Below are 25,103 nucleotides of genomic sequence, written 5' to 3'. Positions count from 1 at the left end.
TCGTGAAGAGGGCACGACAAAACCTATTCCCCCTCAGGAGATTGAAAGGATTTGGCATGGGTCCTCAGATCCTCAAAAGGTTCTACAGCTGCACCATCGAGAGCATCCTGACCAATTGCATCACCGCCTAGTATGGCAACTGCTCGGCATCTGACCATAAGGCACTTCAGAGGGTAGTGTGAACTGCCCAATACATCACTGGGTCCAAGCTTCCTGCCATCCAGGACCTCTATACCGGTGTCAGAGGAAGGCCCTAAAAATTGTGAAAGACTAGAAAGACCACCCTAGACATAGACTGTTCTCTCTGCTACTGCATGGCAAGCAGTACCGGAGCACCAAGTCTAGGTCCAAGAGGCTTCTAAACAGCTTCTAACCCAAAGCCATAAGACTCCTGAACACCTAATCAAATGGCTACCCAGACTATTTGCATTGCCCCTCTCCACACCACTGCCACTCTGTTGTCATCTATGCATAGTCACTTTAATAACTCTACCTACATGGACATATTACCTCAACTAACCGGTGCCCCCGTACATTGATCCTGTACTGGTACCACCCTGTGTATAGTCTCGCTATTGTTATTTTACTGCTGCTCTTTAATTACTTGTTACTTTTATTTCTTTTTCTTATCTGTATTTTTTAAAACTGCATTGTTGTTAGTGGCTCGTAAGTAAGCATTGCACCGTAAGGTCTTCTTCACCTGTTGTATTCGGCGCATGTGACGAATAAGATTTGATTTGAGTTTCAATACATGTATTTCCCCTGGATTATCAACCCCTTTTGCAGACCAGACTTGACTCAAATGCTTCAGTACCTGAAGTAACAGCCTGGTTATGCCACAGAGGAGTATGGAGATGCCTCTTCCAGTTACCACCTATTCACTTCTCAACCCTCCTAAATTTATATTTTGTATTGGAGATAATGGGACCATAATATAACATGCATTTCTTGATAGTTATACCAGAAAATAACACATAAAATAACATCTTGTAATCTAATAGGAAAAACGAGTACCTCAATAGTTCTCCAAGAGACTGATGTAGACTGATCGAACCATGATCTAAGTCGGCGTAACTGGAAAAACTGTTGGTTAATATAAACATTTGGTTATGCAAGTCCCCCATCTCCCTTCGGTCGTTGTAGTACCTCAAACAGGATCTTTGGATGTTTGGAATGACAAAGGTATTTACGTACAGGTTTATCAATCCTTACCCAATAACCTAGTGGCGGAAAGAGAGGGATCATCATTGTTTAGGAAATTAATACTCATCTTTATGGAAGCAAACCCTTGTTTGTAAGGAACCAGGCAACTTCTCCCAAATGTTTAGATCTTGTTCAACCTCTTTTGCAAATTTTCTTATAATGAAACTTCACCAAACCATGCAGAGATGTTTTGTGTATTAAAGATGCACTATGCAGAAATTGTTCCGCCATTTCTTGGTTGCTAAAATTCTAATAGTTTGCCTAATTTCAGTTTATGTGACAAAACAAGCAAGTATAGTGTAGAGGATTATTGTACCATCTAAACCACTGTCAAATATAGTTTCCAATAACCAAAAATATTGTATTTTCATCTTTTTGGATGTGGTGTACAAGGCCGAAAGTAAAAGACACAAAAACAAAACTTAAGAACGGGAAGCATAGAAATAGCGCACATAGAACAGCTCTAATACACACATTTCTATGTGAATTTGGCCGTGTCGACATAAAAAGTTACATATTGCAGCTTTAATGCCCAAATAAGTGGACTGGGATTTAACAGGATTTGTTGAGTGAAGTGAAACTTTCTTGGCCGTTTCATTGATTAACATTTAATGCTGATTTATATCCCGACATCAATTTGTAATATTGAGTTCTCAATATCTATCATATCTAAGAGGATATCATACATGTATAGAGATATGAGATGATGATTTAATCGGTATTGGAGAAGCAATTGCATTCTGCCTCATGAGGCTCTAGAGAGAGAATGAATGTCGGGGAAAACCCGTCGCCTTGTCTACATCCACGAAAAATAGGAAATGGACTTGATTGAATGTCATTTGTAGACATCATGGCAAAAAGTTTAGCGTACGAACCATATCCATAAAATGCTTTCCCAAACCAAATTTCCTTAAATCTGCCAACAATACTGCCATTTGAGCCTGTCAAAAGCCCTTTTGGCATCTAGTGACTGCACAGCGCACGGTGTGTCCAACTGTTGTTTCATGTATTCCGTGCATTAAATGATGGACTTAGATTTGCGCTATTGAATTATTGAGATAGTAGCTTGTGTCCACAAATTCCGATATAAATGAAACCTCAATATGAATGCAACATTCAGGCTTGCCTGCTTTCTGGTCCAATTCCTTTAAGGTTTTTGGAGATGTTTAAAAATATATATTTTTTCATAAAGAAAGCAAACAATAGCCATTTTTTTTCTCTCTCACTTGTGTGAAAAATAGCTGGGAGTCGAGGAGGGAGTCAGCAGGAGGGGGGCAGACAGGGATCGTGATCGTTTAGTCTGCCCTGGGGACAAGCTCCACAGTGTCACTGCTGCCCATATTCGGTGGCTGAGCAAGGAGGGCCAGGTGGTGGTTCCCGAGCGCGGCACAGTCAAGCGTGGACACAGCGCATGCTGACATTTTGCCTTCCCAGACTGCTGCAGGGGGAGGAAAAATCTGCTTTTCCATATGCTTGTGCTCGTTGCACCCCTTTCCCGGGTACCTGGCAGATGGCTCCCTGAACATTGTTTACCTTCAGTGGCAGTCCCAGATGAAGAGTGTGTCCATTGGCATTCCCATTCTGTCCAGTTTTCCCCTCCTTAGCCAAGGAGCAGGACGGAATACTCTCTCTCACACACACACACTTGTATAAACAGGTACATTCTCACAAAGCTACATACCCATCCCGTCACATATTCCCCATCGCTTACAGATTCCAGAAAAAAACGTATTGTATTTCTCTAACTTGTTCTCTCATTCTACCAGAAACTACCCTGTCCACACTTGTTTGCAATGTGTTGTGTAGTGTGGCCATATGGGCACCTCCCTGATGTCTGTTTAGTTCCAGACAGACAGACCTCCAGATGTTTCCAGTGTGGCGGCTGGAGGGACAGATGCTTTTGGCTGGACTGGGTTGGACCAACACTCTATTCAATGGTCCCAAGGCGGAACCCCGCCCCGCTTGGTCACCGAGACCATCACAGTGCCAGTAAAAGAACATCCATCTGCCATAAATCCGAGTAATTATCATCAATATTTGATGTTTGACATTCCCAGTCAACGTTTTAGCTGGATCACAAACTGATTCTGTGGTGGCAGAGTGGATCTAGGGGGGGAGGTTAGGTGGGGACCATCCACATCCTCAGCCTGCCATAGTTACACACTTGTCCTGATCTCTGTTATGGGGGGGGGGGGATCATGATATATTGATATTTGACTAAATATACATTTGTAAAATATATTTATACTTGGTAGCTAGCGCTAGTCAGCTGTACTTGCGGCAAAATGTTTCATCCTTTAGCTTGTTCTTCATCTTTTTAAAGTGAGCCAACATGTTTTCAGTATTTATATTCTTGACTGATCAAAACTAGTATTCTCATGGTCTCTCTTGTCCCTCTGCAGCAGACATATTCTGTATAGTGAGCAATATGTTTGGAGCATCAAATCGCAATAAAATCACAGTATCGAATCACAATACATATAGAATCATGAGAATCGCAGGGAGAATTTCTTCAGGGAGCATGTGCAAGGCCTATGTGGGGTTTTTTTTGAGGAGAGAAATGGTGGGCAGGAGGGTCGGTTGTTTTCACAATGAAAACTTTGGGTTAAGGGTCATGTCGTCCATGTCTCTCTCACCTTTCCCTTGTCATGCTGGGTGAGAGCTGGAAGCGGACTGGCCTCATTGGCTTGGGGAGCAGGGCAGCAGCAAGGGGTCCACTGCTAACTGAGCCGTCTGTCTGGAAGTGCTGCTGACAGATACCAGAATACATGGTCCTGAGACCTTAAGGTAGCTCAACCACCTCTAACCAAGTACATGCTGGTTTGGTTTACTTATGATTCATGCAGCTATAGCAATCTCCATTTGATACCATTTATATGGTGAAATAGGTAGGTACTGCAGGTAGCCCCGTATCCTGTCATCCAAATAATAACAATGTCATATAATTATGGTCATAAAGATAATGTACTCACGTACTGACATTGAGCACCTAAGATGATCACATTTCTCATGTCTTCCCATTTAGAAAATTTCAAATCAACAGAGAGAGACTGACAAAGGCATGGCCACCCACCTTTTCCTGCCTCTGGTAGTCTTGTAACACTGATTAAGGTACACATGAGAAGTGTGCGTTAATTCACTGTTAAGCAGCTTGCTGTCTCCCGGAGCATGAAAGAAAATGGATAAATTGTGTAAGTGGTGTGAGTTATGGGTTGGGGGAGGGGCAGGAAGGCAAACGGGCACAAAGGGTGCTTTCTCATCTCAACAGCCTTGGGTCCTCTCACTTGTTTTGTTCATTAATGCCTAATGTGACGGAACAGCACTTGTCTCTCCCTCCACAAATGACACTGATGACAACAGAATAGGAAAGGATGGCCTGTAACATTGGTACTAGGTCCTAGCATGACAGGTGTATGAAATCAAGCGCACCGCCATGCAATCTCCATAGCCAAACATTGGCAGTAGAACGACCTTCCCTGAAGAGCTCAGTTACTTTCAACGCCGCACCGTCATATGATTTCACCTTTCCAATAAGTCAATTCGGCAAATTTCTGCCCTGCTAGAGCTGTCAACTGTAAGGGCTGTTGTTGAGAAGTGGAAACTTACAGGAGCAGCAACGGCTCAGCCGCGAATCTGTAGGCCTCACAAGCTGACAGAACAAGACCGCCCAATGCAGAAGAGCGTAGTGCGTCTGTCCTCTGTTTCAACACTCACTATCCAGTTCCAAACTGCCTCTGAAAGCAATGTCCGCACAAGTACTGTTCATTGGGAGCTTCAAGAATTGAGTTTCCATGGCCGAGCAGCCACTTTATACTTCAGCATATAATTACATTATAGATGATTCTGTGCATCCAACTTTGTGGCAACAGTTTGGGGAAGGCCCTTTGCTGTTTCAGCATGAAAATGTCCCCATGCATAAAGTGAAGTCCGTACAGAAATGGTTAGTCAAGATCGATGTGGAAGAACTTGATTGACTTGCACAGAGCCCTGACCTCAACTCCATCGAACACCTTTGGGATTAATTGGAATGCCGACTTCGAGCCAGGCCTAATCCCCAACATCAGTTTCCAAACTCACTCTAATGGTCTTTCGGCGGAATGAAAGCAAGTCCCCACAGCATCTAGTGAAAAGCCTTCCCAGAAGAGTGTTATATCAGCAAAGGGGCGACAAACTACATATTTAACGCCCATGATTTTAGAATGAGATGTTTAACGAGCAGGTATCCACATACTTTTGGTCATGTAGTTTATCTTCTGCGTGTGTTTGTGTTTTTGTGTTTGATTTCATCAAGACAACCATGTATACTTAATGATATCAGATGTGTCAAGAAGAAGTATCTTATCACTCTTTCGCCTCTTAGGGGCCCGATTTGCCCTGTGTTTCAGTGAGAAAGGTTTCTGACTTTCCTAAAGTGTTTCTTAGCATTACATCCCCCTCCTTTTGTAGATAAGAATTTTGTAGAGAGATGTACTTAGTTTGTCTCAGCCAGCCATACCCCATGCTTTGAGCGTTAGACTAGTGCACAGAGCTGTCAGCCTCCTGACTACGCCCCAACTATAATCCCTCAGTCCCTGTTGGCCTGCTCTGCACTGACGACTGCCTCCCTCCTTGCTGAGTTGGGACGGTCATGGAGGAGTAACAGCTGGACCAGAGAGCCGTCTCTCCCTAAACAGCGGAAACTTCTCCAGCTGTCATCTGCTCTCTCCCACATGACCCATCTCTCCTTCCAGCTGCAGCCCTGGCCTCCCGCACTTTAACCCACTTCCACTGCTGAAGACCATGGTTGTAGTTTGCTCCTGTGTGTGTGCGTGCGGGCGGGCGGGCGTGTCTTTGTGCTGCTTGGACCGGACTGGCCCCCACTAAGAAGCTACCCCAGCCACATAGTGGGTTAAATGCAACCCCTGGCTCCCTAAACAAACTATTAGGCTCTGGTCTCACAGGATGATTGAGAGACACTTTAGGTGTTGTTTTTTCTCTGGCGACCTCAGAGAACTTGGTTTGTACGTAAAGTTTCAAAATGCCTTTGCTGCACCAAGCTACATCAATATGGACAAACTCTCTTGCAAGGTGACGCCTTGCGAAGAAGAAAAAAAACGTAACACATTTTCACTGCACTTGACATACTAAACGAACAGTAAGTGCATCTTAGCTCAGTATTCAGACCCCTTGACTTTTTCCACATTTTGTTACGTTACAGCCTTATTTAATTATTTTAATTTGATATAATCCCTCATAAAAAAACAAAGCCATGAGGTTGAATGAATTGTTTGTAGACCTCCGGGACAGGCTTGTGTCAAGGAACAGATCTACGGAAAGGTAACAAAACAATGTCTGCAGCATTGAAGGTGCCCAAGAACACAGTGGCCTCCATCATTCTTAAATGCAAGAAGTTTGGAACCACCAAGACTCTTGCTAGAGCTGGCCTCTCAACCAAACTGAGCAATCGGGGGAGAAGGGCCTTGGTCAGGGAGGTGACCAAGAAGCCGATGGTCACTCTGACAGAGCTCCAGAGTTCGTCTGTGGAGATGGGAGAACTTTCCAGAAGGACAACCATCTCTGCAGCAATCCACCAATCAGGCCTTTTATGGTAGAGTGGCCAGATGGAAGCCACTCCTCAGTAAAAGGCACATGACGGCACGCTTTGAGTTTGCCAAAAGGCAGCTAAAGGACCATGAGAAACCAGATTTTCTGGTCTGATGAAACCAAGATTGAACTCTTTGGCCTAAATGCCAAACCTGGCACCATCCCTACGGTGAAGCATGGTGGTGGCAACATCATACAAAGTACAGAGAGATCACTGATGAAAACCTGCTCCAGAATTCTCAGGAACCTCAGACTGGGGCGAAGGTTTATACCTTCCAATTGGACAGCGACCCTAACCACACAGCCAAGACAACGCAGGAGTGGCTTCGGGGCAAGTCTCTGAATGTCCTTGAGTGCCCCAGCCAGAGCTCGGCCTTTAACCCGATTTGAACATCTCTGTGTAGCTGTGTAGCGACGCTCCCCATCCAACCTGACAGAGCTTGAGAGAATCTGTAGAGGAGAATGGGAGAAACTCCCCAAATACTGGTATGCCAAACTTGTAGCGTCATACCCAAGAAGACTTGAGGCTGTAATCGCTGCCAAAGGTGCTTCAACAAAGTACTGAGTAAAGGGTCTGAATACTAATGTAAATGTGACATTTGCAAACATTTCTGAAAACCCGTTTTTGATTTGTCATTATGGGATATTGTGTAGATTGATGAAGGGAAATCTGTAATCAATTTTAGAATAAGGCTGTAATGTAACAAAATGTGGAAAAAGTCAAGGGGTCTGAATACTTTCCGAATGCACTGTACATTTCACCTACCTAATACTTGCATTTGAAAATGTCAAGTACTCAATAGTAATCGAATACAAACCATGACTCGAGTGCTCGCGTCCAACTCTAATCTACAGTTGAAAATGACAAAAACCTTGTATATAGGAGTAAAATAACTTTTCCTTTTTGTGCCTTGCAGGAACAACATCGAAAATGATCAAGCTTAGAGAGGAGCCCAGCGACTATGCAGACCAGTCAAGAGGGAAGAGTCCGGTCAACAACAGCACACTGGTCCCGGTCAAAGGCATCAACAACCTCGGAAACACCTGCTTCTTTAACGCAGTTATGCAGGTGCGGTCATTATGAGATTGGTTTGTATACCGTAAACATTGACGAGGCTGCTTATGAAATGCAACCGTCGGGATAAGGTCACGTCGAAGAGAGTCTTTACCGCGGGTGTACTAAAGGTCATTGCATACCTTAGAGAACAATTTTTAACTTGTCAGTAATGTCCAGATCAACTAGCCCATGTCAGCGAACATTTTTTGGCAGAATTTGTTAGCCCATAGATATTTTTGTCATGTTTGAGTCACTCAAATATCACAAGAGAATTTGCTTTAAAACTGCAAAATGTTCTCTGCACCCCATGACAAAATGTGTAGAATTGCTGGAAATAAGCTTTAAACCTGCAACATTTTCTCTCCCTCAACAACCCTGGTCTGGGGAACAGTGTACTGTAAACATGGCGGCTGGTCAAACTGACATGTCGGGTGCTGCTCCTCCCGATAGTAAAATACCATAGCATACCAGCCTTGGGCTCCCGAGTGGCGCAGCATCTCAGTGCTTGAGGCGTCACTACAGACACCCTGGTTCGAATCCAGGCTGTATCACAAACGGCCGTGATTGGGAGTCCCATAGGGCGGCGCACAATTGGCCCAGCGTTGTCAAGGGTTTGGCCGGTGTAGGCCATCGTTGTAAATAAGAATTTGTTCTTAAACTCGACAACACATGAAAGGCTTGTATAAATGTCTTTAAAATACAGCAGTATAGGCAAGAACAAGTTATGCATATATAGTACAAGGGTATTTTATATGCGTATGTGTGACTCATCTATCCACGGGAGAATAGGACTGGTATGGAACACGTTCTCTATGTTCCAGTGTGTGTTGGCTGTCTAGTCTTGGGGAATTGAAACTTTCATTCCCTTTCCCTTTTCCGCCATTTTGTTAATCACCTGGAGCTCTCTCGTGATTGAAACCAGACCGAACATTCTTCCTTTACATGTTTTTTCCCCCTCTCTCTTTCTATCCTCATTGTCTCCTTCAAAATTGCAATTTTGCTGGTGAAACAACATAATTGTCAGAGAAAAAGCTCACCCTGCTGATGCCATTGTGTCTTTTCCATAGCAACTGTCTTCATTGCCAGGATGTGACAAAACAACTGTCGTTTGAAAGGGAAGAAAGAGATGATGCAGTAATATGATGGGACAATGGTGGCTCTGGGCAATCCCTTCTGTGTTTCAGTCACAGCTCATCGTTTCTTTGGAAAGGTTTTTTTTAGCATAATGATATTTAGGCTAACACCCGCCAGTTTCTCAGAATTAATAGATTTTTTTTTTTTTTGCATTTGTAATTTTTTTGTTTTTATTATTTTTTGTGAAGGGATGATGAAATAGAAAGGAAGGAGTGCAGTAAATCAAATCAAATCAAATTTTATTTGTCACATACACATGGTTAGCAGATGTTAATGCGAGTGTAGCGAAATGCTTGTGCTTCTAGTTCCGACAATGCAGTGATAACCAACAAGTAATCTAACTAACAATTCCAAAACTACTGTCTTATACACAGTGTAAGGGGATAAGGAACATGTACATAAGGATATATGAATGAGTGATGGTACAGAGCAGCATACAGTAGATGGTATCGAGTACAGTATATACATATGAGATGAGTGTGTAGACAAAGTAAACAAAGTGGCATAGTTAAAGTGGCTAGTGATACATGTGTTACATAAGGATGCAGTCGATGATGTAGAGTACAGTATATACATATGCATATGAGATGAATAATGTAGGGTAAGTAACATTATATAAGGTAGCATTGTTTAAATTGGCTAGTGATATATTTACATAATTTCCCATCAATTCCCATTATTAAAATGGCTGGAGTTGGGTCAGTGTCAATGACAGTGTGTTGGCAGCAGCCACTCAATGTTAGTGGTGGCTGTTTAACAGTCTGATGGCCTTGAGATAGAAGCTGTTTTTCAGTCTCTCGGTCCCAGCTTTGATGCACCTGTACTGACCTCGCCTTCTGGATGATAGCGGGGTGAACAGGCAGTGGTTCGGGTGGTTGATGTCCTTGATGATCTTTATGGCCTTCCTGTAACAACGGGTGGTGTAGGTGTCCTGGAGGGCAGGTAGTTTGCCCCCGGTGATGCGTTGTGCAGTCCTCACTACCCTCTGGAGAGCCTTACGGTTGAGGGCGGAGCAGTTGCCGTACCAGGCGGTGATACAGCCCGCCAGGATGCTCTCGATTGTGCATCTGTAGAAGTTTGTGAGTGCTTTTGGTGACAAGCTGAATTTCTTCAGCCTCCTGAGGTTGAATAGGCGCTGCTGCGCCTTCTTCACGACGCTGTCAGTGTGAGTGGACCAATTCAGTTTGTCTGTGATGTGTATGCCGAGGAACTTAAAACTAGCTACCCTCTCCACTACTGTTCCATCGATGTGGATAGGGGGGTGTTCCCTCTGCTGTTTCCTGAAGTCCACAATCATCTCCTTAGTTTTGTTGACGTTGAGTGTGAGGTTATTTTCCTGACACCACACTCCGAGGGCCCTCACCTCCTCCCTGTAAGCCGTCTCGTCGTTGTTGGTAATCAAGCCTACCACTGTTGTGTCGTCCGCAAACTTGATGATTGAGTTGGAGGCGTGCGTGGCCACACAGTCGTGGGTGAACAGGGAGTACAGGAGAGGGCGCAGAACGCACCCTTGTGGGGCCCCCGTGTTGAGGATCAGCGGGGAGGAGATGTTGTTGCCTACCCTCACCACCTGGGGGCGGCCCGTCAGGAGGTCCAGTACCCAGTTGCACAGGGCGGGGTCGAGACCCAGGGTCTCGAGCTTGATGACGAGCTTGGAGGGTACTATGGTGTTGAATGCCGAGCTGTAGTCGATGAACAGCATTCTCACATAGGTATTCCTCTTGTCCAGGTGGGTTAGGGCAGTGTGCAGTGTGGTTGAGATTGCATCGTCTGTGGACCTATTTGGGCGGTAAGCAAATTGGAGTGGGTCTAGGGTGTCAGGTAGGGTGGAGGTGATATGGTCCTTGACTAGTCTCTCAAAGCACTTCATGATGACGGAAGTGAGTGCTACGGGGCGGTAGTCGTTTAGCTCAGTTACCTTAGCTTTCTTGGGAACAGGAACAATGGTGGCCCTCTTGAAGCATGTGGGAACAGCAGACTGGTATAGGGATTGATTGAATATGTCCGTAAACACACCGGCCAGCTGGTCTGCGCATGCTCTGAGGGCGCGGCTGGGGATGCCGTCTGGGCCTGCAGCCTTGCGAGGGTTAACACATTTAAATGTCTTACTCACCTCGGCTGCAGTGAAGGAGAGACCGCATGTTTCCGTTGCAGGCCGTGTCAGTGGCACTGTATTGTCCTCAAAGCGGGCAAAAAAGTTATTTAGTCTGCCTGGGAGCAAGACATCCTGGTCCGTGACTGGGCTGGATTTCATCTTGTAGTCCGTGATTGACTGTAGACCCTGCCACATGCCTCTTGTGCCTGAGCCATTGAATTGAGATTCCACTTTTTTTTCAGTAAGATGTTAATTCATGATTTTTGTAACTGATAAGAAATGATTCTGTCCTGTCCATGCAGGTGAAAAACTATGATGACTAAATTAATGGTAATGGATTAATAGTGGCTGATTTCTGTCCATCAGAATCTGTCCCAGACTCACATGCTGAACGATCTGATACAGGATGTGAAGGAGAAGGGACACAAGCTGAAGATCTGCCCCCCTGCCGAGTCAAATGTGGTACGTTCCACGCTCATGTGCTTGGTATAGTCCAGTCAACCACTATAGTATTATACTGTACATGGCACAGGAAGACACATTATTACTGTCTATATGGGTGGTTATTTTTAATATTAGCATAATAGGCTATCGTAAATAACCCCCTGACTCATTGTAGCCCACCCCCCACGTCTCCAGTCATCTGTAGAATAAAGTCAAGCCCCTTCAGGCTTTCCATCGTAGTGCAACACTCTGTATGAAATACATGCCTTGTCTAACACTCATGTGTTCTCTCGCTCACTCTCTCCTTTCCTGGGGTTGTCCTTCAGGGGGCGTTGATGGTGACTCTGCCCAGCCCAGAGCCCCTGACCTCGGCCATGTTCCTCTTCCTACACAGCATGAAGGAGTCTGGGAAGGGCCCTGTCAACCCCAAGACCCTTTTCAACCAGCTCTGCCAGAAGTAAGAAGCTATGTTCTGCATTAATCTTTATTTTATGTGTTGGCCTTCTTACAGCATTAGTGTTGATGGTGCCGGAATCCGCTATTGTATGGACATGGGTGTTGACTTAACCGGCTTCCTGTGCTGGTCCATGCTAAAAGATTTTTAATGAAAAGAGCATATGAGTGCTGCCCTGTAGGGTGCCAGAGGAGGCACTAAAGACCTGTAAAAGGTTGGCTAAAGCTTTCATAATTATATTCTCTTTCCTTGTGTACTAATGACAAACTTTATCACCAAGTTTTTGTTACCATCAATTCTTCCTTACCACTGCGCAACATTGTAGAAACATTGTGCTGTGGTTGCGGCATCGGCGATGCATCAATGTTAGACACACAGCCTCATATGCAGACAAGCTGCTCTGCTCCCAAGGTTAGAGGTCAGTGTGCCCCAACTGGTCTGGCACTTCTCCATTGCTGTGACAACAGTCAACCAAACGGTACATGCAGAGGCCACAGCTCTTACCTGCCCTGTTGTCAAGCTGCCATGGCGACCACTTCAGAGAAGAGGTTGTCTTAACCTGCTGGACCCTACCAGCACCTGGTTCATCCAGTCTTCAGTCCACCTTGCTCCCCAACGCTGTTCAACACTAAACCATTAACACCAACGCACTCCACACAGAACGAACAGTAGACCTCACTGCACAAAATGGCTCTGATGCGATCTGCTTCCAGCTGCAATCAAAACAGCATGGCATGTCCTTGTTCTCTTTAACACACCGCACCCCCTGTGTTCGTGTTTGAATTTGAGGATAGTAAACCGTCTGAGTGGCTGGCCCGGCCAGCCCTCCCAGTTTCATAGTGAACGCTTATGAACACGGTCACCTTTGAACATGCTGAACGGTTGGTTAGGTCTCTCTTTGAACGTGTGGTGAATGGTTGGTTGGCTCTTGTTGTTGGAACATGGTGAATGGCTGGTTTGGCCCAGGCTGGCCGTAGTGTGTGGGGCCTGTTGGGTTAGGTAGGACCAGGCTCTGTACAGTCGGCTCTGTCTGGGTGGGATGGGGAACGTTCGGGTGGCTGGAGCGCGGAGACGGTCTGCCGCCTGGGTGCCTCTGGTGTGTCCCGGTACCCGGGCTTTCATCTGCCCAGGTGTGTGTGTGCGTGTGTGTGAGAGCAATGACACCCCTCACCTGGTACCACCTCACCCTGCAGTGCATATGCACTCAGCCGGGCATACACATAGGCACAACACGCACGTACATGACACACATTCACCCAGTAGACCTCATTTCATGTCCTTCCTCACGCTCACTTGCGCATTACACAGACCCATGCCTTTATTCAAACCCTTCTTCCATGCACACATTCACTCGACACCTACAAATGCACGTGCTACATCCCGTGTTTCTACGCACACATATGATTTGCCATCGCTCTCCCGTCCTTCGCAAACAAACTCTACATCTCTCTCCTCATTCTGTCTGTAACTGCATGTCAGTGGGGCAGGGTCAAGAGTGGCTCCTCTGTACAGGAACATTCTCCTGATGCTGATAATGATATTTCTCCTGCAGCGTATTGACCTTCGGGATGGCTAAAGCCATGTACACACTAGGCTGTGTGCGTGTCCAATCCTCGTCTTTAGTTCCCGAGGTCTCCTAGCTCAGTGGCGTGTTGCCGGCCCTGACCTGAGAATGTACACCCTAGTGCTTAACAACACACTGGTTGGTTAAACTGGATACTTGTGTAGGACCCCACTGTGTGTGTGTGTGTGTGTGTTTTTTTTCCATTGGTATTTAAGGCAGGTTGAGCCTAGTGTGTTGTTGTGTTCACTCTTGACCAGCTGAGTCACTCCCTGTCTGGCCTGCTCTTCTGGCTGCCCCACTATACCCAACGCCAGGCCCCCTGTGCCAGCTGGACGGGTCAGGCTCGGACCAGCGCCAGGCCCAGTGATTTGGAGGGTCAACACCACACACACTGTTTCTGGTGCCAGTGAGAGACTCGGCTTGTACCCAGACCCACCACTAGGCCTATGCTGCTGTGGTGGGGGATGTGTGTATGGCACAGGCGGCCACACAAAGGCACATAGCCACACAGGTCTGAACATGCATGGAAGATCTCCTGCAGCTGAAGCGTTGAAGAGCAGGCATTCTCTCAAGGAAGGTCACATTCAGCTGGTCTCACAATGCCTGATATAAATCATGTCCACAGACCTTCAGCTGCCTATGCAAAGGCATTCATTATATTTCTGATGTTACACGTCGCGCTTTTGTCTGTCCCTGTGAGGAATAGTCTATATGTGCATCAAAGCTGAGAATGAGAAATGGCTTTCATCTCAAGGTCATCAGACTGCTAAACAGCAATCGCTAACTCAGAGAGGCTGCTGCCTACATTGAGACCCAATCACTGGAAACTTTAAGAAATGGATCACTAGTCACTTTAAACAATGCCACTTTAAGTAATGTCACATTTTAATATTGTTTACAAATGTTTACAAATATACTTATACATGTGATATGAGTAATGTATCTTATACCATCTACTGCACCTTGCCTATGCCGCTCGGCCTTCGCTCATCCATATACTTATATGTACCTATTTTCATTCACCCATTTTTAGATTTGTCTGTATTAGGTAGTTGTTGGGGAAATGTTAGATTACTTGTTAGATTTGCTGCATTCTATAATGTGGGTACGACAGAAGAGAAATAGACCTACATCTATTGAAAGGAATGTCTTTCATAATTGATTGCATGTGGCACTGTGACCCTGTGAATGTGATTACATGTGAGTCAGATAAGTGTTGATTTTTTTACGTTATAGATGTTTGTTTTTTTACATGCATGATAATGAGTGTTTTTACATGCTTATGCTAGATAGATACAGTAAGTGGCTTTTTATGTAAATGTGCGTGTCAATGTGAAATCGACTCAAATGTATATGATTTATATGTTGTATTGAAAGTGTGTGTATGTGTGCGCCCCTCTGCCTGTCGAGGTGGTGCAACGTGCCGGGGTTGCCTTGCGTCTGGTACTAACTCATCCGCTGTTAATTGTGTTAGCACCGCAGCTGTCTGCATTGGTCAGGGCCAGATTGGGAGCAGCGCTACAGGGCCCTTCTGCCTCTCTTCCACTGGGATGAGCTTCCAGACGGCGCCGTTCCCACTGATCCCATTGGAGCTGCTCGTCTGCCTTGTCACCCGTCGCTGCTCCGTGTTCCGATCGCGGAACAAAATACCCCAAGACTGCTGCGTGCCTCTGTCTGTCTGTCTTTTAATCCCAACTATCACTGTGTGCCGACCAGATACTGTACCAGTCTGACCCGCTTTGTGTTTGAGCTGTTAGATAAGCAGAGTTGGGGATGAGTGTGTCTTGAATACAAGACACGATTTGCTTGATTAAAAAGCCATATTTCTACTGTAATCCCCATTGTAATTTCCATTTTTCATATAAGAAAACATGCTTTAAAACACTAATTTTGTATACGTTTGAAGGAAGATATTCCATTATGTTTTGGCACGTGATTCCCCCCCCTCCCTCCGCCGCCGCCCTTGCGTGTGGCAGAGAGAGGGCAAAGGGACAGAGGTAGAGAAGGGGGGGCTGAGTTGGTCCTCTAGACCTCCTGCTCATGACCTGTGTTAGGGGCAGGTGGTCATTCGTCTCTCCCCGAGCTCCAGTCACCCATTCTGGGGCTTGACGTCAACATCCATCCGCACATGGCAGAGATGATCCAGACTGTAGGCCCATCCACTCTGCTGCCAGTTAGAGGATGAGTACCTCTGTTCTGATTGGGTCTGGGAGCTCGCCAGGAAGAATGGTTCACCAGTTCAAAGGGGTAAATCGTTTGGTTTCATTTGCATTGCAGGCCAATCTGAACGGGTCATTGGCCTGTATGTAGAGATGATATGACATCAGATCAGGATGCTATACCTGGGACAATGAAGCCCCTACAATGGCTTTTAGGAGGATCCATTTCTCTGGGGAGAGCTGCTCAGGGGCGTTATCAAATAGGACATACAAAAATGTAGGCTGACGCCCTTAGAACAAGTACCAGTATTCCGGTTATCCAGTTATCAAGACAGTGATCATTGTTATAGATGGTCAGATGCTGAACTGGTATCAAAGAGGCAATGAATGTACTTGCCCTCCTCTATGACCCTGTGCACTCAGAGAGCATTGGGTTAGGAGTGGTCAGTGGTTCTCTCAGGTCAGCTGCATGTTGTCCTGTCAGGCCAACCTGTTCTGTGGCTGATGCTGCCCAACAGGTTGTGGTGGTGGCTCTTGCCCTGGCTGCACATCTGTCTCTACATCTGTCCCTACATCTGTCCTGCTGTGGCCAAGGGACAGGTTCAAGGAGAGCCCCCTCCACGAGCGCTGGGGCATGAAAACGCAGGATGTCCACTGGCACAATCACCATACGTTCTCTCCCGTAGTTACATGTACTGCTGGGGAATGATAATGATGGGAGATATGTGTACTCTAGACAGTAAAGTGCTTTCTATTGAAGGAATACAGAATTGGCGTGCACAGTAGGCTGTTGGTAAGCCCTACAGCCATTTTCACCTGCAATGTCAGATTTAATTTGCAAATACTTGCACAGGTTTTAAAGTTAGCTACGAAAAGAAAGAAATTCCATCAAATAATCAATGTGTCATTGTTATAAGAGACGCCTTTAACAAAATCAGTCATCTTCTTTACTTGGGAATCTTGCTTAACACATGAAGCCAGAAGAAGGTCATTGTGTGTGTGTGTGTGTGTGTGTGTGTGTGTGTGTGTGTGTGTGTGTGTGTGTGTGTGTGTGTGTGTGTGTGTGTGTGTGTGTGTGTGTGTGTGTGTGTGTGTGTGTGTGTGTGTGTGTGTGTGTGTGTGTGTGTGTGTGTGTGACCCTAACTGGTTTAAGCACCAGAAAGCTGCATAGAGGAAATTGAATGGATGAACCAACGAAAAGTCCTTAAAAAAAGAATGGCCTTTCTCCACTCTCATTGATGTCTCTGTATGCACTATTGATACAGCTGATGGCTTTACGCATGTGGTTGATTGCTTTGTGCATGCTTGTTTAAGTGTGTGGGTGGGTGTTTGTACCAATGATTTATGTTTGCCTGTCCTAGATTTACTCATTTTATCAACTATAAACAACGCACATGTGACTGGTCTAGCTTAGCGATAGAGCTGCCAGCTTCGGTCTGCTGTCCACCTCTAACTTTCATCCCTCTCAACTTTCTCCCTCTCTCAAGATCTCTGTAAAACAAAAAAATGTAAAAAACGGAATTACATTTACACGAGTGTGTGCGTTCTGACTAAACTGTGTTCTGTCCGTCTCACCAGGGCTCCACGCTTTAAGGGCTACCAGCAGCAGGACAGCCAGGAGCTGCTTCATTACCTACTGGACTCCATGAGAGTAGAGGAGACTAAGGTGAGACTATAAACCCACGTTACAAACACCACATCCTTCTTCCACTCAGCCTAGTACCATGGCCGCGTCTCTGTGCCAGTGGCTGTGTTTGAGATCCAGACTGACCGATCTACAAATCGTAAAGAGTAGTTATTTAGGAAGCCTTTATATATATATATATATATATAATTTTTCTACTAATATATATATTTTTTCATGTAGATCAGTCAAGTGACTGAGCAGAATGTATGCTCTCAAACACACCCTGTGAAGTATGAGTATGATGACATAGAGCCATTAGTCTCTCTGTCAACAGTGTCTATGATAGCTGTAGCCAAGCTACATGTAGGGTGGTGACCATGCTAGTAAGAGTACGCAAAGAACAGGCAATGTTTTGATTGCAATTGAGAAGAACACTTCAATCGCCAGCGTAGAGCAGGCTGAAAGCTTGTGGATGACAGTGTGCAGGGTTTGGTCTTTGCCTTTGCTTCTCGGCCAGCCATTGTCTTTTAACCTTATGGTACCATATTTTCTGGCAAGTGCAGACTGCCCCCCCCCTTCAGCAATTAGGGGGAGCCCACTGTGGGCCCGGCCCAGGGCTGAGTCAGTTGGCCCCTTGGCCCCACCAGCGACTCAGCCAGCCCCAAAAAGAGAGGAGAGTAGCGGGTGTGGAGTGGAGTGGTCAGCCCGGGGCCTGGGACAGGGAGACAAGGGTACAGGCTGGGACTCCCCCTGGTTCTTTTTAAACTTGTGAACACTGACAGTTGTGCCACTTACAGGACTTGCAAGTGGCACGACGGGCGTCATTGTGTGATCTGGGAAACACGCAGCTGTAGGTCGCCCCATTGTGCTGGAGGGTCACCCCCCCTTCCCCCGCTCCAATCAGGGAGTCCGAGAGGGAGGGGTAAAGGGGAGAGCTGGCCCTATTCATGCATTCATTATACATGCGCTCAAACGTAAACACACGCACATACACTTATATGCATTTAACATCTACTGTCTGATGAATTTACAATAAATATACCTGCAAAAACGTGTAATGGGTTCGCACTCAAACAGATTATTTTCACTGCATCAGGGATGTCGTACACAGACGTTTCACTGCATCAGGGATGTCGTACACAGACGTTTCACTGCATCAGGGATGTCGTACACAGACGTTTCACTGCATCAGGGATGTCGTACACAGACGTTTCACTGCATCAGGGATGTCGTACACAGACGTTTCACTGCATCAGGGATAGCGTACACAGACGTTTCACTGCATCAGGGATAGCGTACACAGACGTTTCACTGCATCAGGGATGTCGTACACAGACGTTTCACTGCATCAGGGATGTCGTACACAGACGTTTCACTGCATCAGGGATAGCGTACACAGACGTTTCACTGCATCGGGGATAGCGTACACAGACGTTTCACTGCATCAGGGATGGCGTACACAGACGTTTCACTGCATCAGGGATGGCGTACACAGATGTTTCGGCTTTACAGCCTTCAGTGTGTAGATACAAATGCGGTTTTGAATTAAAAGAAAATTGTAAAGAACTGCCGATGAGCAGCAGTTGCGTCTAATCAGGTTTGCCACTCATCTGCCATAAATTTACCTGCACAGCAATACACAACCCAACAAATATTGTATACTCATCATTTTTTCAGTCTATGACACTTACACATTTTATTCACTCAAAATAGAATTGTAGATACACTCATCGTGTTTAGCTCGCACCAACTCACCTGCATGGAATCAGCCCAAACAAACGTGCAATAAAACACACACACACATACACTGAGTGACTGGCCATTTCTCCCATAGCCTGTCACCACCAACCTAGGAGGCCCAAGTGTTTGTTTTGATTGGCCATTTAGTATCAGAAGTCTAAATAGGCGAATTGCACACAGTCAATTATCACCAATTAGCTGAGACGTTAGGTACAGTAATGCTCCCACTCAGGGCATGGCCTGCGCTTCTTCGCCCATCTTAATTTAGTTTACACCCCTCCAACCTTCCCTTCCTCACCCCGTTTCTCTCACCCTGAGCCTACACACTACACGTTGGGGGATCCTGATGGGGATTAATTAGTGTGGGGCTCAGCAGTGTCTGACTAGGGAGAGGAGGGCAGGGGGGGGGGGGCTGCAGAGCTGGGATTAACCAGGCTTTTGACCTAAATAGGCAGTCCAGTGCATGGGTCCGTGGACAATGGGGGCGACTAGTCGGTTACACAGACCACGGCCAATTATCTATTGATTGGTGCTTTACTGTGTTGGTGCCTCTTCTTCTACTAGCCGACACACTCACTGACCATGTCACCTTCAATCACTGCCCACGGCCACGCCACCGAGACTGTCAGAGACGGCTGGCTGACACACCCCACACCAATACATGCGCAGTGTACACACACAAACACACACAGAGAGAGAGCGAGATGCAAGTGCACATTCAGATGCTCTGGAAGAAGTTTGTATTTGTTTACTAATGTGTATTCACAAACACACTCATTTTTGTAATGGTTTCAGTTCCTTGGCTTCCCATGGTAGCTGTTATATGAATCACCCTTTGTTGTATAAAACCACAATTTTGTAGTCCTGCATTTTTCCATCTACTTAAGTTGCATTCATATGAGATCAATGTAGTGTTTGACATTCCCAGCGGATCAAAGCGGGCATTCTGAAATCCTTCAACAACCCCACAGAGAAGACTGCAGATGATGAGACCAAACGCCAAGTCAAAGGTTCCTGTTCCATTCTGACACTCTGTAGTTTTGACCTAAATCAATAGCGCCATCTTGTGGAGGCTTTATGTACTGTTCAATGGCTTACTATGGAAAAATACCTCAACCACAGGAGGCATGTTTCATGATTTAAACATAAGGATTGATTAAAGTAAATTTATTCTGAATGATTGTAGCTGAATGTTGTTGTTTTTAGTTGCCTCACCTTTATTTCCTGCTTATCTCAGCATACGGGAAGGAGGGTGTGAAGATGAACTTTGTGGATCGCATCTTTGTGGGGGAGTTGACCAACACCATCATGTGTGAGGAGTGTGAGCATGTAAGTGATTCATTGCCTGTCTATTCTGTTTAAGGTTACTGGAATCTGGGTGTGTGTGTGTGTGGTCAACCACTGAACAGTTTGGCTGTATTCCTTAAAACCTCTTACCTCCACCCGACACGCAGGCGTCCCATCGAGACATCTGGAAATGCAAATGCCCTACGCTAAATGCTAATGGCACTCGTTAACACTCAAACGTTCATTAAAATACACATGCAGGGTACTGAATTAAAGCTACACTCGTTGTGAATCCAGCCAATGAGTCAGATTTTTTAAATGCTTTTCGGCGAAAGCATGAGAAGCTATTATCTGATAGCATGCAACACCCCTAAAGACCCGCAGGGGACGTAAACAAAATAATTAGCATAGTCGGCGCTACACAAAATGCAGAAATAAAATATAAAACATTCATTACCTTTGACCATCTTCTTTGTTGGCACTCCTAGATGTCCCATAAACATCACTATTGGGTCTTTTTTTTAATTAAATCGGTCCATATATAGCCTAGATATCGATCTATGAAGACTGTGTAATCAAGGAAAAAAACAGCGTTTTATAACGCAACGTCAAAAATTTAAAAAGTCAACGATAAACTTTCACAAAACACTTCGAAATACTTTTGTAATGCAACTTTAGGTATTAGTAAACGTTAATAATCGATCAAATTGATCACGAGGCGATGTATATTCTATAGCTGTACGTCTTGAAATAATGTCTGGATAAATCTCAACCAAAATATCCGGTCGGAGACCGGAAGAAATGGGCTGTCTCTTGTCCGTTTGACCAAGAAACAAATCCTAGGCAAATGACAAGACTGTTGACATCGTGTGGAAGCTGTAGGTATTGCAACCTCGGCTCCAGGTAATGTGGTTTCTATTCAACAATACATTCAAGTGGCGCATTGATATATTTTCCAGTTTTCAGTGATCAGATTTTCCTGCGCTTTTCGAATGAAACGCACGTTCTGTTATAGTCACAGCCGTGATTTAACCAGTTTTAGAAACGTCTGAGTGTTTTCTATCCACACATACTAATCATATGCATATACTATATTCCTGGCATGAGTAGCAGGGCGCTGAAATGTTGCGCTATTTTTAACAGAATGTTCGAAAAAGTAGGGGGTAGGATCAACAGGTTAATACTTAATGATTAATTATACAAATACAGTTATATTAATAAGATATGCAATTTAGCAGATGCGTTTATCCAAAGTGACTTACAATCATGCTAAATACATTTTATGTACGGGTGACCCTGGGAATCGAAAGCACAATCCTGGTGTTGCAAGTGCCATGCTCGACTGAGCCGTATGTTTTGTGTGTGTCATACACAGCTAAACCATTTTAAACCACTTCTCAATGAGCAGTGTTCATATTTCAGTAAGACTATAGTTGTTCCCAGCTGAAAGCCATGCCGTACTTTGATTGTGAGTGTTATGGGTGCCTGTCCTCTGTCTCCCACAGATCTCCACAGTGAAGGAAGCCTTCATTGACATCTCCCTGCCCATCATTGAGGAGCGGGTGAGCATCTATTTGCATTAGCTTTGCAATAGTGTCCAGTCCAGAATACTGCTTCTGCCATGTTGATCATATGTGATACGTGTACAGTATGTTGGTTTCATCTCTGTCTTTGTGTCATGTCCTGTTGCTGTTCAGATGTCCAAGCCGTCCAACCCGGGCAGGACTGGGAAGAGCAGTCGTGAGCAAGAAGCTCACGTCTCCCACGGTGACGAGATGCTTTCCGCAGCGCTCAATAAGAACAGCAGGAAACTTAGCGGACAGGTGTGTGTGTGTGTGTTCTGTGTGTAAGTGTAGTTTGAGTCAGTTGGTGAGTGTGTTTTGCTGACTGTGTGTGTGTCTACCTCCCTCAAAAGCAGCAGCAGGGCCATAAGTCCCCTGGCTCTGTGGAAGAGAAGGGGGCAGACAGCCCCTCGGAGGAGTCCCCCTCCGTAATGGCCCGTGCTGCAGGAGTTTCCAAAATGGCCGCCACCAGCAGCCTATCTGATGGCAGCGAGAAAGACTCGGGCCCTCAGGACAGCAGCAATGACGCCGACAGCGAGGCCTCGGAGAGCGAGTGGACCCCCCGGCACTCCTCGGGCCACAGCCATGGTGGCAGAGGGTCCACCCCTACCCAGGCTCCCACCCTGTCCGCCCTCTCCCCCAGGACCCAGCATGGTGGTGCTGTGGAGCAGCTGGTCAGTGCAGTGCATAAGATTAACCTGGGACCTGATTCAGCGGACTCACCCTCTACACACTGTCCTGAGGACCAGGTGGAGCCCCAGCCTCAACATCCTCAACAGTCTCCTCACTCCCACCACCAGGGGGCATTCCAGGCCCTGTCACACAGCTATACGCCCTGCTCCAAGGAGTGCTCCGTTCAGTCCTGCCTTCACCAGTTCACCTCGGTGGAGCTTCTGATGGGCAACAACAAGCTGTTATGCGAGAGCTGCACGGACCGCCGGCAGAAACAACTGAGGAAGAGCACCTCAGCAGGTTAGTTAGAACACATACACCATTTGATAGAGAACTTGTGCTGGTTTGAATTTTTATATTTGACCTTTATTTAAGTAGGCAAGTCGGTTAAGAACAAATTCTTATTTACAATGACGGCCTACCCCGGCCAAACCTGGACGATACTTTGAACCAGGGACTGCATTGAGATGCAGTGCATAAGACTGCTGTGCCACTCAGGAGCGCTCGATAACCACTGTTGTTAAAGACAATTTGTTGAGATTCTGACCTGATAGTAACAGCAGTAGGTGATATGGAAATGTGTGGCTATTCGGCACCTATCCATGTCATGCATTTACACAGATATTCAGATGCAGACATTTAGGCTACACTGACTTGTATCAGGCAGAGCAATCATGTATTTGAAAAATTCTCATTCACAAAGTGACATTGTGGTGTCTGTATGTGCTTACAGACAGTGGTGTAAAGTAATTAAGGAAAAGTACTTTAAAGCACTTTAAGTTTTTTTGTTGTTGAACTTTACTTAACTATTTAGGTTTTAGACTACTTTTACTCCACTACATGCCTGAAGAAAATAATGTATTTTTTTACTCCATACATTTTCCCTGACACCCAGAAGTACTCATTACATTTCCAATGCTTTGCAGGACTGGACATGGTTAATATAAAGAATGTGAAATTATTGATACTTTTACTTTTGATACTTAAGTATATTTTAGCAATTATCTTTACTTTTGATACTTAAGTATGTTTAAAACCAAATACTTTTAGACTTTTACTGAAGTAGTGTTTTACTGTGTGACAGTCACTTTTACTTTAGTAATTTCTTATAAAGGTATCTTTTAGTTTTACCCAAGTATGACAATGGTGTACTTTTTGCACCACTGCATACAGAGAAGAAGTCTGACAAGGTGTACACCAGTGCTCGCAAACAGATACTGATCTCTTCGCTGCCCCCGGTGGTCACTCTGCATCTCAAACGCTTCCATCAGGTTAGCATATTTTTTCATGCATTATTGTACACATCTTTACGTTATTGTATATGATATATCATGTTCATGTGAATAACATTGTGTTCTCCTGTTTATCTAAATTGTTGTTGTGGTCATGGTGTAGGCTATTACTGTGTCTTATTGTGTGTTGATATCTTTGGGGGTGATTTTGAGTATGTGTGTGTGTGTGTGTGTGTGTGTGTGTGTGTGTGTGTGTGTGTGTGTGTGTGTGTGTGTGTGTGTGTGTGTGTGTGTGTGTGTGTGTGTGTGTGTGTGTGTGTGTGTGTGTGTGTGTGTGTGTGTGTGTGTGTGTGAAGGCAGGGATGAACCTACGAAAAGTCAACCGTCACGTCAACTTCCCTCTCATCCTGGACCTGGCTCCGTTCTGCTCGGCATCCTGCAAGGTACTAACTCTTCTTCATGTGAAAACAGGGACAATATCTTTACTAAAAACCTTGAACTGAAATAAATATGGGTCCTTGGACACTGTAGCTCAAGTACTTATCAGTATTTGTGCTTGTAATGAATAGTTGAAAAGATAGCAATAGCTCAGATGCTCCTGTATCTGTCTGAGCTCTTGGCACTGCTGACTGTCTCATCCTGAGTTAATTTTGGGCAGAACCTGGTGGCGGGGGAGCGTGTGCTCTACAGCCTGTATGGCATCGTGGAACACAGCGGGTCGATGCGCGGGGGCCACTACACAGCGTATGTAAAGGTCCGCTCGCCCCAGAGGAGAACCGAGCAGCCACAGCGCAGAAACCTGGCAGGTATAAACGGTCTCTTTGTCTGTCCATAAAATACTCTCTCTTCCTTTTCCGATTTTGTGTTAAGAGTCTATGTCAATACGTTTACTTTAAAAAAAGATGTATATATCGACCAAAGCATCGAATTGTATGATTGTAAAAAGTATGTGTCGCCTGTACATACAAACTCACTGTATTTGTGTGAAGGCCTCACTTCGCGTAACCTTGAAGGCGGCATTTATGAGAGAAATAGCGCTGTAGTGTATATAGATGTCCAGTGTTATATAGATGTATATTCTCCTGTCCTTGCTCAAGGAGAGCGCCTGCCATTCAGCGACGCTCAGCTGTAATGAAAATGTCTTTGTGACAGAGGTCTGTGTGAGTAGTTGTCCTCGCTGGTAATGAACTAGTATAGAACTTGAGGTGACATTGTCTTGGCAGCATTGGTGTGCCACCATAGAGGGGTCAAAAGGACCTCGGTAACCACCGCTGTCGTCCACCATCCATC

The 25,103-nt window shown here is 45.4% G+C and overlaps 1 protein-coding gene across 3 annotated transcripts in view; it reads left to right on the top strand.

Annotated features, from left to right (window-relative positions):
- LOC123997508 (ubiquitin carboxyl-terminal hydrolase 45-like) overlaps positions 1-25,103 on the top strand; it is a 47,995-nt gene that overhangs the window by 21,003 nt on the left and 1,889 nt on the right. Inside the window, exons 6-17 of one of the 3 annotated variants that reach the window (XM_046301820.1) lie at positions 7,704-7,855; positions 11,478-11,534; positions 11,843-11,973; positions 17,272-17,359; positions 19,989-20,070; positions 20,298-20,389; positions 21,853-21,909; positions 22,045-22,170; positions 22,263-22,881; positions 23,755-23,852; positions 24,170-24,256; positions 24,472-24,619. In XM_046301820.1, coding sequence (XP_046157776.1) covers positions 7,704-7,855; positions 11,478-11,534; positions 11,843-11,973; positions 17,272-17,359; positions 19,989-20,070; positions 20,298-20,389; positions 21,853-21,909; positions 22,045-22,170; positions 22,263-22,881; positions 23,755-23,852; positions 24,170-24,256; positions 24,472-24,619 — 1,737 coding nt within the window. Of the gene's footprint in view, positions 1-7,703; positions 7,856-11,438; positions 11,535-11,842; positions 11,974-17,271; positions 17,360-19,988; positions 20,071-20,297; positions 20,390-21,852; positions 21,910-22,044; positions 22,171-22,262; positions 22,882-23,754; positions 23,853-24,169; positions 24,257-24,471; positions 24,620-25,103 lie in introns of all 3 variants that reach the window. The other 2 variants (XM_046301819.1, XM_046301818.1) reach the window with 2 other exon arrangements.

Source organism: Oncorhynchus gorbuscha, linkage group LG15 (assembly GCF_021184085.1).
Source record: "Oncorhynchus gorbuscha isolate QuinsamMale2020 ecotype Even-year linkage group LG15, OgorEven_v1.0, whole genome shotgun sequence".
NCBI classification, from domain to species: domain Eukaryota; kingdom Metazoa; phylum Chordata; class Actinopteri; order Salmoniformes; family Salmonidae; genus Oncorhynchus; species Oncorhynchus gorbuscha.
This window is presented reverse-complemented; position numbering and strand designations above follow the sequence as displayed.